This window comes from Canis aureus, chromosome 28 (genome assembly GCF_053574225.1).
Source record: "Canis aureus isolate CA01 chromosome 28, VMU_Caureus_v.1.0, whole genome shotgun sequence".
Lineage (NCBI taxonomy): Eukaryota > Metazoa > Chordata > Mammalia > Carnivora > Canidae > Canis > Canis aureus.
In genome coordinates, this window is record NC_135638.1 from 38,604,031 (window position 1) to 38,618,117 (window position 14,087).

General features: G+C 35.0%; 1 protein-coding gene across 10 annotated transcripts in view; it reads left to right on the forward strand.

The window, feature by feature from the left end:
* Nucleotides 1-12,604, forward strand: part of PXDNL (peroxidasin like) — a 429,362-nt gene extending 416,758 nt beyond the window's left edge. For 6 of the 10 annotated variants that reach the window (XM_077876968.1, XM_077876969.1, XM_077876971.1 and 3 more), the window contains 3 exons: nt 2,288-2,417; nt 11,323-11,436; nt 12,167-12,604. In XM_077876968.1, the coding sequence (XP_077733094.1) occupies nt 2,288-2,417; nt 11,323-11,436; nt 12,167-12,298 (376 nt within the window). In that variant the 3' untranslated portion in view covers nt 12,299-12,604. Of the gene's footprint in view, nt 1-2,287; nt 2,418-11,322; nt 11,437-12,166 lie in introns of those variants that run through there. The other 4 variants (XR_013367442.1, XR_013367443.1, XR_013367444.1 and 1 more) reach the window with 4 other exon arrangements.
* Nucleotides 12,605-14,087: the final 1,483 nt, after the last annotated feature.

Sequence of the window (14,087 nt, forward strand, 5' to 3'; positions counted from 1 at the left end):
AGATTGAGGGATCCCTGGGTGGCGCAGCGGTTTAGCGCCTGCCTTTGGCCCAGGGCGCGATCCTGGAGACCCGGGATAGAATCCCACGTCGGGCTCCCGGTGCATGGAGCCTGCTTCTCCCTCTGCCTAGGTCTCTGCCTCTCTCTCTCTCTCTCTCTCTATCATAAATAAATAAATAAAAAAAATTAAAAAAATAAAAAATAAAAAAATAAAAGGAGATTGAGGCAGAGAGAGAAAGGCCTTAAATTCCAGTCTAAGGAAACTAAATCTGTTCCATGTGCTCCCAGAGCTTTGTTGTTTATTGTTGATATGATAGTAAAAAGGTTTGTTCTGTCTTTTAACTATATACACTTCAGTAACCTTTTTGTAAATATTTCTGTTGTGCTTAATATAAGACTTGCTTAGACCAAAGAGGGCCAAATCCCTTCACTCAATGTGCACAGATCTCTCAGGCTATGATTTCACTTTTACTTTTCTCTGCACATCAATCTTTCTTGTATTTATTCTCTCTTGGTCACAAATTGAGCTATCTTTTCAATAAACTATTCATGAATTAACATCAGTTTAACGTGATAAATTTTATTTCTTTTTCTTACAAATTCTATGCTGAGCATTATGTTTTTAATTAGAATTTAAAATATAGCGGGACACCTGGGTGGCTCAGCAGTTGAGCGTCTGCCTTCGGCTCAAGGTGTGATCCCAGCCCAGGGATCCAGTCTTGCATCAGGATCCCTGTGAAAAGCCTTCTTCTCCCTCTGTCTCTCTACTTCTCTCTGTGTGTCTCTCATAAATAAATAAATAAATAAATAAATAAATAAATAAATAAATAAAATCTAAAATAAAAAAATTTAAAATATAGCAACATCCATCATGTCTATGTTTTCCTTCCATCCTCCCCCTCAGCTCCCTTCACCACCCCCAATAATCTGGTATCCTTCATCACCCCCAATACCTAACTGGTATCCTTGTCTATCTTCTCTCCTTCTGCACTATCTAAAAACACAAATATGATCAGGCCTAACATGTCCATGTCACTACATTAAGAAAGGACTTCTAAATTTTGTCTTTAAAAATCCCGATTTGCATCCTGCTCTGCAATTTGATGGCTATATGATATGAACATATTGACAACTTTCTAAGTTACAGTATTCTCATCTGAAAAATAGGGCTGCTTGGAGACTTTTTCAGCACAGCTGGGTGCGTTGAATAAAGTAATATGGCCTCTAGGGTGGAGCAATCCACTTAGGAATTGTTTTACACATTCTTAGAATGTACTGTGTCTGGCAAGCCATTTTTTTATTGACCAATAGAAGATATATGTCAAGCAGAACAAAGCAGAACAACTTTGAAAGTTACAATAGCTTCTTCACAAAGAAGAACTTTTAACAAAATTTGGGGGAAAAAAGAAAACTTGAGACATGAATAGTATATCAACTAAATCAAATCTATATATAAATATTTTTAATAATATATTGTAATCATGGATGGAACTTTCAATTTCCCAAACTCATTATTTACCTCTGTCTTTTGAGAGCTTTAGTTAGGCTCTAGGAATCTTATTTTAAATTCAGCCCAAGACTTTTTATTTCCTTTTATTATCAACAATACTGAGCTATTTTGCATCTGGTTTAAGATTAGATTTTTGCCAGACTAGTATTCTTATCTTAATTTAGTTCTTGCTATGAATTTATAATAGAGCAAGGAACTTTCCCACCTGGATGCTATATAATATATAATATTTAATTTGTCACTGTAAAGTGAACAATTTTTAGCAAAAGACAAAATTTGAGATCTAAATAATATGTCAAATAGATAAGTAATACTACATGGCATTCCCTTTATTTCCTAAGAAATACTTCTTTATCATTTTAAGTAAAATATGTGAAACAGATGTGACTCTCTGGATTATCTTCTTCTTTTTTTAAATTTTTATTTATTTATGATAGTCACAGAGAGAGAGAGAGAGGCAGAGACATAGGCAGAGGGAGAAGCAGGCTCCACGCACCGGGAGCCTGACGTGGGATTCGATTCCGGGTCTCCAGGATCGTGCCCTGGGCCAAAGGCAGGTGCCAAACCGCTGCACCACCAGAGATCCCTCTGGATTATCTTCTTATATGTCATTTAATTTCAATTTATATTTCCAGTCACATCTTTTTATGGCCACACAGAACAGGAGTCACAATGTCATGTACATTCCAATGCCTGGGGAATATTTCTTGATTTTTTTTTTTTTTTTACCATGGAACTTCTGTTTTTACAGCATTTTATTTGCTTTTTGTGTAAACAGGCAGCAAGATCACTTGTACATTGATGAAGATAGTAAAAATATGACAGTTCTGGCAAAAACAAAATTTGCCCAAGATTTCAGCAGTTTTGCGGTGGAAATTCAAAAAACCATTAAAGCTCTCAGGGAACAGGTTTGTTTTTTCCCCTAACCAACACGCCTTTATTGTATAGATTGGAATAACTATATTTGAAAAATCTATCCAATGACTATGTAAATACAACAATAACAATAATAATGGGGAGTTATTATTTATGTAGAGAGTTTCCTTGTAATAGTTGAATTGAGTGAAGGAGCACTTGGGTAAAACCTACTTCCTTTCTACCAAATACCAGTGTCTTCAATACCCAGGGTTTCAGTGATGGAGGCTCTCTGCTCAATGGGTTTCTAAGTTCCTGCTCAGTGCTTTTCTAAATAGTTATGTTTGAGTGCCTTCTTCATCTCTGTGGATGTAGATAATTTATAATGGGCCAACACATACTTTTCTTTTATATATATATAATATATATATATATATATATATATATATTATATATATATAGAAATGGAGTCCAGACAAGCCTCTTAGGTATTACTGCTTTGTCTGGCTTTCCTTTTCTGAAAAAGCTATTGTTAAAAATGAAATTTCCACACTCCTCTGCATTTTTGCTTATTTTCTCAGTTGTTCTGGCCCATGGTTTATTTAATTTTTTCTATAATTTGGGAACGAGTCAATGAGAGATTTGGCTTGTATTACAATGACAATTAGATGGTTTTCTTCAGAAATGGAAGTCTGATCTCTTTCACGGCATGGTACTATGCTGGCTCCTTCTTCAACTTTAATGTCACTGCAAAGCATATGCTTTGTTTCATACCATTAAGGCCTTGAGGGAGGAAAACCTTGTGGGGGTGTGAGAAGAACCCAGGATCTGCCACCAGGAAGTTCTGCCTTCACAAGTTATCTGACCTTTGCAATTTATTTAACCATTCTGAGTAAATTTTGTCCTCTGGACTTTCAGGAATGTTATGGCAGAGGCACTTTGTGAACTTCACATATTACTATTGCTTTTGAACATAAACATATTATCTTGTACATACCTGCAAGATTATCTGTTTGCTGAGTGTGCTACCCTGGGGGGCTGGCTGCAGTCGTGGTTCGCATCAGTGTGCTCCCTATCAGTGACCTTCCTTGTGACCAGATACCCACATGTGCAGTCACTTGTACAATCTGAGTGTGAGCATAAATCTGAAAAGTGTGAAGTTATTCTTGAAGGTAAAGGTCATTCCATCTTGGAATGGTTGGAGTGACCTACAACGCTGGGACACCACTGAGTCCAGGGGCCTCTATTTTATTTGCAGTGAGCTTATGTGTCAAGAAGAGAGAAGTTATACTGGTAAGAGAAGGTCTTCAGCGCTGGGCTGCAGAAGGTTGGCCTTGTTAATTTAAACATTAGTCCATTTATTTATACAGCAAATTGTTTTCATAAGCTTATTTTGTGGGTTTGCAGACATGAGTAGAATCCATAAGCAACATTTTAGTCCAATTTTATCTACATGTCGGTGATATTTCATCTTTGATATGTGCTGTAGTGATTAAAAGCATCCCAGATACCCCCAGACTGCAGTAGCTGGCCCTCTTAGGTGTCCAGTAAAACCCTGAAGTAGCACATATTTCTAAATGTATCAAGAAAAAGTGTTTTTCCCTGTTAACTTGCTCTGTCTCTTATATTACATTGTAAATTTCTTAATAGCTGGGACTGTTTCACTACTGGATCCTCAGTGTCTGACACATGGTATTTGTTTAAAAACAACCAATCTTCCTTCTTGAACTCAAAAAAGTTCTGAATGTGTAATGAATATAAAGGGTATATTAGGAGTGAACAAAGATGGAAAAGGCAGTTAGAAGCTCTCTGAGCTGTGGCTGGACACACAGATGGAAAGAGGTTGCATTAGTGTCCAGAGCTGTGCACACAGTGAATTACACCCAGCAAAATCTTGACAGATAAAAATTGAATGAATACATAAATATGACATAATACCAGCATTGGGAAATATTGACTCATGTCAGAACTCAATCTGGATCATGTAAAGGAGATTGAAAAAAGAAAAAAAGAGTTGAGACTGAAACATAGAGATAAATTGAGCATATTTTCTGAGGGAGCATCTGAAACTACACCTATGACCAAAGGAGGAAGCACTCGGAGGTGGACAGGAGAATGAAGACAAAAGTTCAGAGGAAAAGCATATTTTCAGATTATGAGGATTTGTGAAATTAACATTTGTTGTTAATTTGTCATTTACTGTATAAAGACTTGAGTTTTAATGGTCCATGTTAATTTGAAATGTATCCTCTTAGCTAAGAAGGACATTCCTGATTGTGCAGTGTGTGCAGCTTTGTTTATTAGTATCAATGCAATATATTCTGTAAATAAATAAAAAAACAAAACAAAACTCTTTATTTTATGAAAGATGAGCATCCAGATAAAGTCATGTGTATTTCTTATGGTAAAGTTAAAGACAATGAAGAAGGAGATTAAACAGGATAGAGGTACTCATCACATAGGAGATCATTGTTATTCTTGAGACCCATCCCTTGTCTATGACAAAAGGTTCCAACCTTCAGTTATTGGCCACAGTTTCTATCTTTACTTTCTAACGCTTGGTGCATTATGTTTACGGGATTATGAGATAGTGCCAGTCTTGACATTTTCCATTATTGATTATTTACATTCATTAGGTGATTATGGAATGTCTAGAAAAGATATTCATTAATGTTTGTCCCTTAACTGTGATAGAATCAAAGTAATGAAAGTGGTCTGCAAATTCCATGGTGTTATAGGTGTTTTGTAATCACTGGATTATAGTAAATTATATTTACCCTTTAAATATGATTCTGATCATTGTAGAGATAACTAGAGCCATAAATACACTCAGAACATTTAATTATTTCAATTTGTTATAGTCTGTAGAGGGTGTCTGTGTGTGTGTGGGGTAGAGGTGTTATATAATGAACAATGAGATGCTATATAAGAATTGATACCTTTAATTAAAATTAAACTCTTACTCAGGTGTTCAAATTGTTTTAGGTCACAGTAAGTATTTTATAAATAATAGTTGAAACTTTGGAACAAGTTCCCAGATCCCCGGTATCTTTTTGAATGAACATAGAGTAAAATAAGACATACAACCAGAGTCAAACCATCAGGTTTTTTAAAAGAAACCAAGGCCATTCAAATCTCATCTCTTAAACCATTTATTTCAAGTTCTATTCAAGTTAAATAAGACAGATAAGTTTGCATTTAATTTAATAATTAAATTAATAAAATAAGCATATACTATATTTTGTATAAATGTCAAGATCATAATAAAATTGAATTGTAGTCTTCATATGATATATGCTTTTTCCACAACCCTTTGGTATTATGTATATAATTTTTCTTTCTCTAGGAGCCTATCATACAGATATTTATTACCTTATGGTTGAGGTTTATGGCGTTTACACCTCTGTCATTATAACATATTATTAACCAGAGCTAGAACTTATTTAAAGTGTTATAGGCTAGAAACTTATCTTGCAAGCATATCATTTGTTTATAGAAAATAAGATGTTGGGACGCCTGGGTAGCTCAGCAGTTGAGCGTCTGCCTTCAGCTCAGGGCGTGATCCTGGAGTCCCGGGTTTGAGTCCCACATCAGGCTCCCTGCATGGAGCCTGCTTCTCCCTCTGCCTGTGTCTCTGCCTCTCTTTCTCCCTCTCTCTCTCTCTCTCTGTGTGTGTGTGTCTCTCGTGAATAAATAAATAAAATCTTAAAAAAAAGAAAATAAGATGTTCTGTACATTTTGATGCAATTTCTAGGGCCATGATGTAGCAAAAAAATGGAGCTTATTTGTTTTATTATATGGACCTAAGTTTTCAGAGTCATTTTTTTCAGATATTAGGTCATACATGACCAGATCTCAGACCTTATGACACAACTCAGAAAAAAATGCTTAATTTTGAATACCAATGAATAGAACTGTGGAGATACACAGATGTCACTAAATAATTTGCATGTACTTACGTAAGATTAGTTGGAATACCACATCAATTTTAATGAAATTTTAGAGGGAATTTTCTCTTTTAGTATTTTATTATTTCCTATGAAAAATTTGCAGTTGATTTTTAAAAATTTCAGTAGAAAGATGAAACACTAACATTCAATTTAAAATGTGAGCTTATGGGGTGGGGGGGTGGTACCTGGCTGGCTCAGTCAGTAGAGCATATGACTCTTGAGTTGGGGTTGTGAGTTCAAGCCCTACATGGGGTGGACAGATTATTTAAAAATAAAATCTTAAAAAAATAAATAAAATAAAATAAAAAACAAATAAAATGTAAGCTTATTTTATGTCCCAAGGGGATGTACTGTATAAATCAGCTTTTGGTGAAAATAAGAGAAACTCCTCTAGTAATTCCAAATAGGATGGATTTTAATACAAGATGTCAAGACGTCATAGGTTTTCACAACTGTGGGAAGAATGATAGGCCTAGAGGTCATAGAAACAGGTGCTGGAAGCTGTTTGGTTCACAAGAGCTCACCTGGAAGCCATAGGGAGTCTTAGCAATTTCATAGAATCCTCAAGCTCAGCCTATATACCTGTTAACAACTGTGCTTGAAAATAATACTGCTTTCCTTTCCAATCTTACATGAGTGCCTCTTATTGGTAGACTAACCCAGAACCATAATAGGAAAGAAGTTAGGGAGTAGTCATCTAGGTTTCTTCTCTGAGATCTGTGGGAAAAAGTGCAGTCAATGATAATCCAATGATAGATAATTCATGGCCCATAAGGGGAGCACGGCGCAGGACTCAATCCCAAGCCTGGGGTCACAACCGGAGCCAAAGGCAGATGGTTAACCACTGAGGTAACCAGGTGCCCCAAAGGAATGCCTTTTAAATCAATAATCTAAGTTTTTACCTCAAGAACCTGGAAAATTAACAGCTAAATATACTCATGGCAAGAAGAAAGAAGGAAAAATCTTCACATCTAAATTTGACAACTAGATCAAGAGAATTAATTCCTTAAAAAGCACAAACCACTGTGATTCACCCAATTATGAAATACATAATTTGAATAGCTTTATTACTGCTAAGGAAATTGAATTATTAATTTAAAAAAAATATCTTCCCCAAATCCTCAGGTGCAGATGGCTTCAAATGTCAGAGTTTTATCAAATGTTTAAGAAAAATTAACAATTTTCCAGTAATAGTAGAGGAGGGAATACTTATCATTTTTGAAAGTAGTATTAATCTGATACCAAAACTAGGCAAAGATAGTGCAAAGGAAGAAAGCCACATACCAATATCCTCATGAATATGCATGCGACACCTTTTAACAGAGAATATAGCAATAAACCAAAAGAATTATATAATTAAATGGGGATTATTTGAGGAATTCAAGGCTTGTTTAATGCTCCAAAATCAATTAATTAATGTAACCCACTGTATTAATAAGCTAAATGGTGAAAGGTTGAATGCTTTCCTCCTACTATTGCCAATAAAGTAAGGGTGCCCATTCTCACCATTCTTATTAAACAGAGTGCTGGAAGTTCCTACCAGTGCAATAAAGCAAGAAAAGAAAAACATCTACAGATTGGAAAGGAAGAAAGAAAACTATTTTCAGATGATATAGTTACCTCTTGGAAAGTTGCAAGAAATCTACCAAACAACTCTTAGAATTAATAAGCAAATTCATCAAAGTCACAGGATAAAAGATAAACAAGATAAACATACAATAATAAATTGTATTTTGATATACTAGCAATAAGTACATGGGAAAATAGGGAAAGGAAAGTTATGATCCAGCATATTCTCTGACTCCCCATCAAAGAGCCTCTTATTCTCAAGACTTTGTAATTAAGTCCAGACCAAAATTTTATCGTGCATTCTATCTCTTATATTTATGGTACATAGACAGTTCTCAGACTATTTCCCTTAAAGAATTTCTTTGTCACTTGAAAATACAGTATTGTTCTAAGTGCCTGAAGTTTACAATAGATGTGTTACTATCATTTGTCTATTTGCTTTTCCTCTGTAATACTTTTCTCTTTGACAACAGAAGTTACCATGTAAATATCTTTTCTATATCTTAGAATTGTTCTACTCTTTATTTTTTGGAACTTATTCAACTTTCCTAATGTTTTCATGTTCTCAGTATATTTAGAAATAAAAGTGTTGTTGTGGTTTTTTTTTTTTTTTTTTTTTTTTTTGGTCTTAGTCTTCTAGGCCATAATCACTAATATCTCTACAGAATTTTATGATTTTCATTTCTCACACTCATGACTCTGCTCAGGGAATGACTAATTTAGTCCACATCTAGTCGTTGTAAAACCTTATCATCCCCCCCCCCCAATATTTAATTTATCATCATCTCCATCATCATTGCTTACATAAAGCCAGAGATTTAGTCTTTTAGTTCATCAGTGTTTAGCTGGCATATATTGGACGGGTAAGAATCCTACTGCATAATGAATAATGAGTTTTACAGTGCCTTCCCACGTGTAGGCACTGTAAAACTAAATTATCCCCAAAGGCCATTCTGCTATCCTACTTCAACTCAAATGTCGTAAAATATTTTACAAAATCAATATTATTTATTTGTTTGTTTACTTTTACATCAAGACTTTTTGCCTCCTTAATGAATTCCAAGTTCATGGGTATTCTTGGCTCTTGAAAATGCAGTCCTAACTCATCTTTTTATCTGATTTCCAAATAATTTTTTTCTCATATTCCATAATTTTTTCCAAACTTACTCACTTTTCATCCTCCCTTCTTATTTACTTCATTCACACATTTTTCTTCTAGCTGAAATGTACTGTCCCTCTCACCCATATTCCCATGTGCATAAAAACTACCATTAATGGTAACTACCATTACCATTTCTCTAAATGCCATCTTTATTTAAGGCTTAGCACAAGTACCATTTAAATTGTAAATTCTTCCCTGATTATTCCCTTTCCCATTCCATTTTTCTAAAAATAATCCCTTGAAATCCCATATTGGTTATGTATATACTCTTATAGCACACAACATCTGGGCTTCTTTCATATTTATTTTTGCACAAATTCCCTCTCCTCCACCACATTGCAGAATCCTTAAGAATAGAAAACCAGGAGTATTTATCATTGTAGTTTCTCCTAGGACTAGTTGACAAATAGCAGGTGCTCAATAACCATTTAAAAACAAATCATTGCTTTTATGGTCTTTAAGACATCTAATCTGGTCTATTGTTTGTCTCCTTATTTTTCTTGGGCACAATGTTTCTGTCAACAAACAGTCATGGTCAAGTATTTGAAATTATTATATCATTTCCAACCAAATAACAGAAATCAGAGAATCTGAAAGGAACAGTCACTAGAGGATAAATCATAATGATTCTTAGATATACACTAGAAAGGTCTTTTGAGAATATGGGTAATATGGGATCTATCCCTAATGATACATGTATTGCTAGCACAGGCATAACAACTACCACAGGTGAGGTGGCTTTACAACAGAAAATAATTTCTCACAGTTCTGGAGGCTGGAAGCCCCAGATCAAGATGTTGACAGGGTTGGTTTCTCCTATGGTATCTCTTCTTGGTTTGTATCTTCACACAGACTTCCCAGCGTGTCTGGACCCTAATCTCCACTTTTCACAGCGATACCAGTCACAGTGGATTAGGTCCCATCTCTGTGACCACATTTTAAGTTAGTTAGTTCTTTAAGGACTTTATATCCAAATACTGTCACATTCTGAGGTATTGGGAGCTTCAACGTATGAATTTGGGGGGATACAGTTCAGCCCATAGCATTGCAGCTGCAACCTTCATAAGTCATTCAATGCTCTTGGACTTAGCTTCTTTTGTAAAACTGTATTATTTTCATCCTTTCTAAAATTCTTCTCAATTAAGCACCTTTAATTTCTCTATGAATCATTACTCTTTTGTAATGCATTCTCTAGGATATATCTTGGTGAACATCACCATCCTTTACGCACCTTATGAAACTTGGAACTTTGGAGTCATCTTGTGTTCTCTCTTCCCTCCCCACCCCAATCCAACCAAACACATCCACCTACTCAATGTCTCTTCCTGACTCTCACATCCTCCTTTCTCTGTTGAGCCCATGTGGACCTCCTTGCATTTTCTCTGCTTTCACTAGTCTGTCTTCATATTGCCATTATGTGATCACTGCCATTTTTCCCCATCCTCTAGAGACTATACTATCTAAATTAATTTATAGGACTGCTAAGGTCCTAGTTTTCTTGCTGCCTTGACTCTCACCAACACCTCCCCTGTGCCTTTTACCCTCCACAGCAGATTATATTCCTGACCTGTTTGTGGTCCCCATGCTTTGGCCAAAGTTTCCCTTTTGTCTGATATGCCTTTTCCCTGCTTGTTCTCCTGAATAATTTTGTCATATATCTACTTACAGCTCAAATGCTTTTTCCCATTGAGGTCTTCCCTTACCTCCTGAAGCAGAACTGGGAGAAGCTTGTCTTCTGCTCTTCTTCTGCATCGGATATATCATCATTATCTAATTGGCTTAGCACTGTGATTTATTGGTCTGTTATTCCACTAAGTCTTAAGCTCCTTGAGACCCTGGATTATTTGCTTTATCTTTGAAGTCTAATAAACATTTGTTCAAGGAATGTTGTTTATGATAACCTAAGTATAAAAATTAAATAAAATATTGATTTGTTGAATTAATATTAATGCTTACTAAGATTCTTTTCAAATATGTAATTCTATTCATTTGATTTTAATTCCATTCTTTTATAACTGACTTCTTTCAGATATTACATCCATATTTAACATTTTGCCATATATAGGGAACTATGTATTAGCTTAGACACTGGATGACTCAGATTCATTAAGTTTTTGGTAAAAAATAATGCTAGGAAAAATTATGTTGGCTTTGAAGTTTCTTTTGCCCTCTAGGTGTGTGCTTACAGAATAGGGCATTTGATCAAACTGTGTTAGTTATCTGCTTTGTTGGTACTATTTCAATTCCCACTTTCCTTTCCTTCGCCTCCTCTTTTAGATAAACAAGCTGGAGGCACGCCTCAGGCAGGCGGGATGCACAGATGATAAAGGGATTCGAAGAAAAGACAATGAACACTGGATGAAAGAAGACTGCATTAGCTGTATGTGTAAGGTGTGTGCTGCTAGAAGTTTTTCCATCTTTCTCCTCTTCTTTTACTTCTGTTAGCCTGCTGGTTGAGATATACCTGAAAAATTCACAAAAGAAAAAGATTTTCTTTTTGTGAATAGATTCTAGGTATATTTTTCAAGTCAAGATATTGACGTGAGATTTTGAGGTTTCTGATTATTGATGTAAATAGGCCCACTATCTAATGAGCACTTGCCAAATGTTATATGAGCTTTTCACATTTTCACTAATCATTGAGAGAGCTGACACTCAGGATGTTTACTGAGCTTTGCCCAAGACCACCACAAGTAAGCAGAGGCTGAAATGGGTCTTGAATTCATCTCCTTATTCTCCAGTCAGGCTCACTACAAATGTTGCCTGAAAGCACTTGGTAAATATTTAAAAATGTTATCATGGTATCCACCAAAAGGAAAAAGCTCAGTCTTTATTGTTTTTTGAGCAGAGCTGACATGAATCACTCCTGCCTTTTCCCACATCCCATGCCCTACAGATTGGGAGGTAATGTTTTATAGTCTAGTACATCCAGCCTTACTTTTTTATGGTGCAAATGTAGAAATAAAGCATTAATAGGAACTACATGTAAAAGTTAGCTCATACTTCAGTTAATTTTTATATTAAGATAGTCAGCCAATCAGATTACATACTTTAAGAAACTTTTAAAAAGATAGTTCCAGTGTAAGGAACATGGAAATAATCTTTGAATGTTGCTTTTCAGAGTGGCCAGGTCACCTGCGTGGTGAAGACTTGTCCACCGGCTCCATGTCCTAGTCTTGAATTGGTGAAAGGAACCTGCTGTCCAGTTTGCAGAGACCGGGGAATGCCAGCTGATTCCTCAGAGAAACACTAAGCAATTTACTGCTCTTGAGCCCTGAATGGGGAATTTCTCCGAATAAGGCAGTCAGGCACTTAGGACTTCAGCACTTTTAACCTGTAGTCACACCCCTGGCAGAGAAATCACCAATTTAAAACAAATTAGTTTGTTTAACCCTTCAACATACTGAAGATCTTGTATCTTTTCATTTTCTAACATATCTTGAAGTAATGCAAAATTAAAGTCTATAAAAAACATAGGGATTACTTTTTGAGAAATATTTCTTATTGTAAGCTACCAGTTTTATATACCATATATAGAAATAAAAAGAATATCATGAAATATTTTTTTTAATTTGAATATTGTGGAAAATCTCTCATTTCAAAATTCAGGAGATTATATGATCTCCAGGAATTTTGAGAGAATGGGTTTTGTACTCAGAGAAAACATCTGGAAAGATCTATGATAAGTCTGGCACATGTAATACATGCTGCTTTCCTCAGTCCACTCCATCTCTCATATCTAGAACCTAGATAATGGCCAGATTTTTCTGGGAAGGCACTTACCTTAACCGTCATTAGGCTCTAATTTATAGAACATTAAGTAACAGTCAGTGAAAGTATCATTATTTGGAGGAGCTTGCCATTTTTACATTTGGCTGGAAAATACAAACACTATGAGGGAAAAAGCCTTCAAAGAGCCTTGCTCAATCTCTGCCTTTCCCTAACTTGTCATCATTACCACTTGTAAGATGTCAAAATTGAAATTTTTCATATCTGAGCAATTCAGTAGCAATCTGAATTTACTATCAGAAAAATTGGAAATGTTTTTGGCTTTAACAAAAGGTGTTGCTATGAGGTTTCTTCTAATGTTGGCACTTTGTTGTAGCTATTAAAATACAACCCAATAGTCAAGTTAGCTGTACTCAGGATGGAATACTTAGAAAAGTAGGTGAGTTTCACTTAATAAATTCTCTTAAAATACTGTGCAACCATATGTAGGGAGTGGTTGCAGTTGTTGGTAGATTTCTTTAAGAAATTCTTTATTCCAGAACTTTTAGGGAAAGATTTCATGTAGTATCTTGCCCAGAGGGGCTCTCAGGGTGAGAACTCTACTGTTTTCCAACTATAAAATAAACATTTAAAAACAGGCAAATCTCCCAGTATTTAGAAGTATTATGTAAAATGCAGTATTCATTTTAGTGAAAATATTCTTATAGTTTTAATAATCCTAGTGAGGAAAGATGTTTTTGGAGTTTGATGATACACATCATTATTGTAAAAATGTATTGGTTATTTCCTCCTAAGGTCCAAAATAATTTTTTACAAAGAAATTTAAGGACAAAACTTACTATGTCCTAAAGGTTTATTGATTGATATATTTTTAAGTCCAAAACAACTTATAATTATATTACATTTTGAAAGACAAAGTTTAATAAGTCCCAAAAGCTTGACATTTGGTGGCCTTTCAAAATCCAACAAAGTGAGATGAAGCTAAATTTCATGGAAGTATAATTTGTTCCTCTGAAACCACAGTAAACATATTGCAAATAACAATAACATATACATAATAATTTAGGTTTCTCATCATATTCATTTGTCATTTTAACATTTTATTTAAGTTTAGACAAAATTTGTATGATATCTCATCTTACTTTTTGTACACTGACCACATGTTAACTTGGATGTCACCTGGTCAATATGTTTGGCTCATTAAACATAAGCAGATACTAAAATAGCAGAACAAAATTATTGAAAATGGGACATGGGGTTTTAAAAACTTGTCTGTCAAGTGACAATTTGAAAATTCAGTCACCTTTACAGAT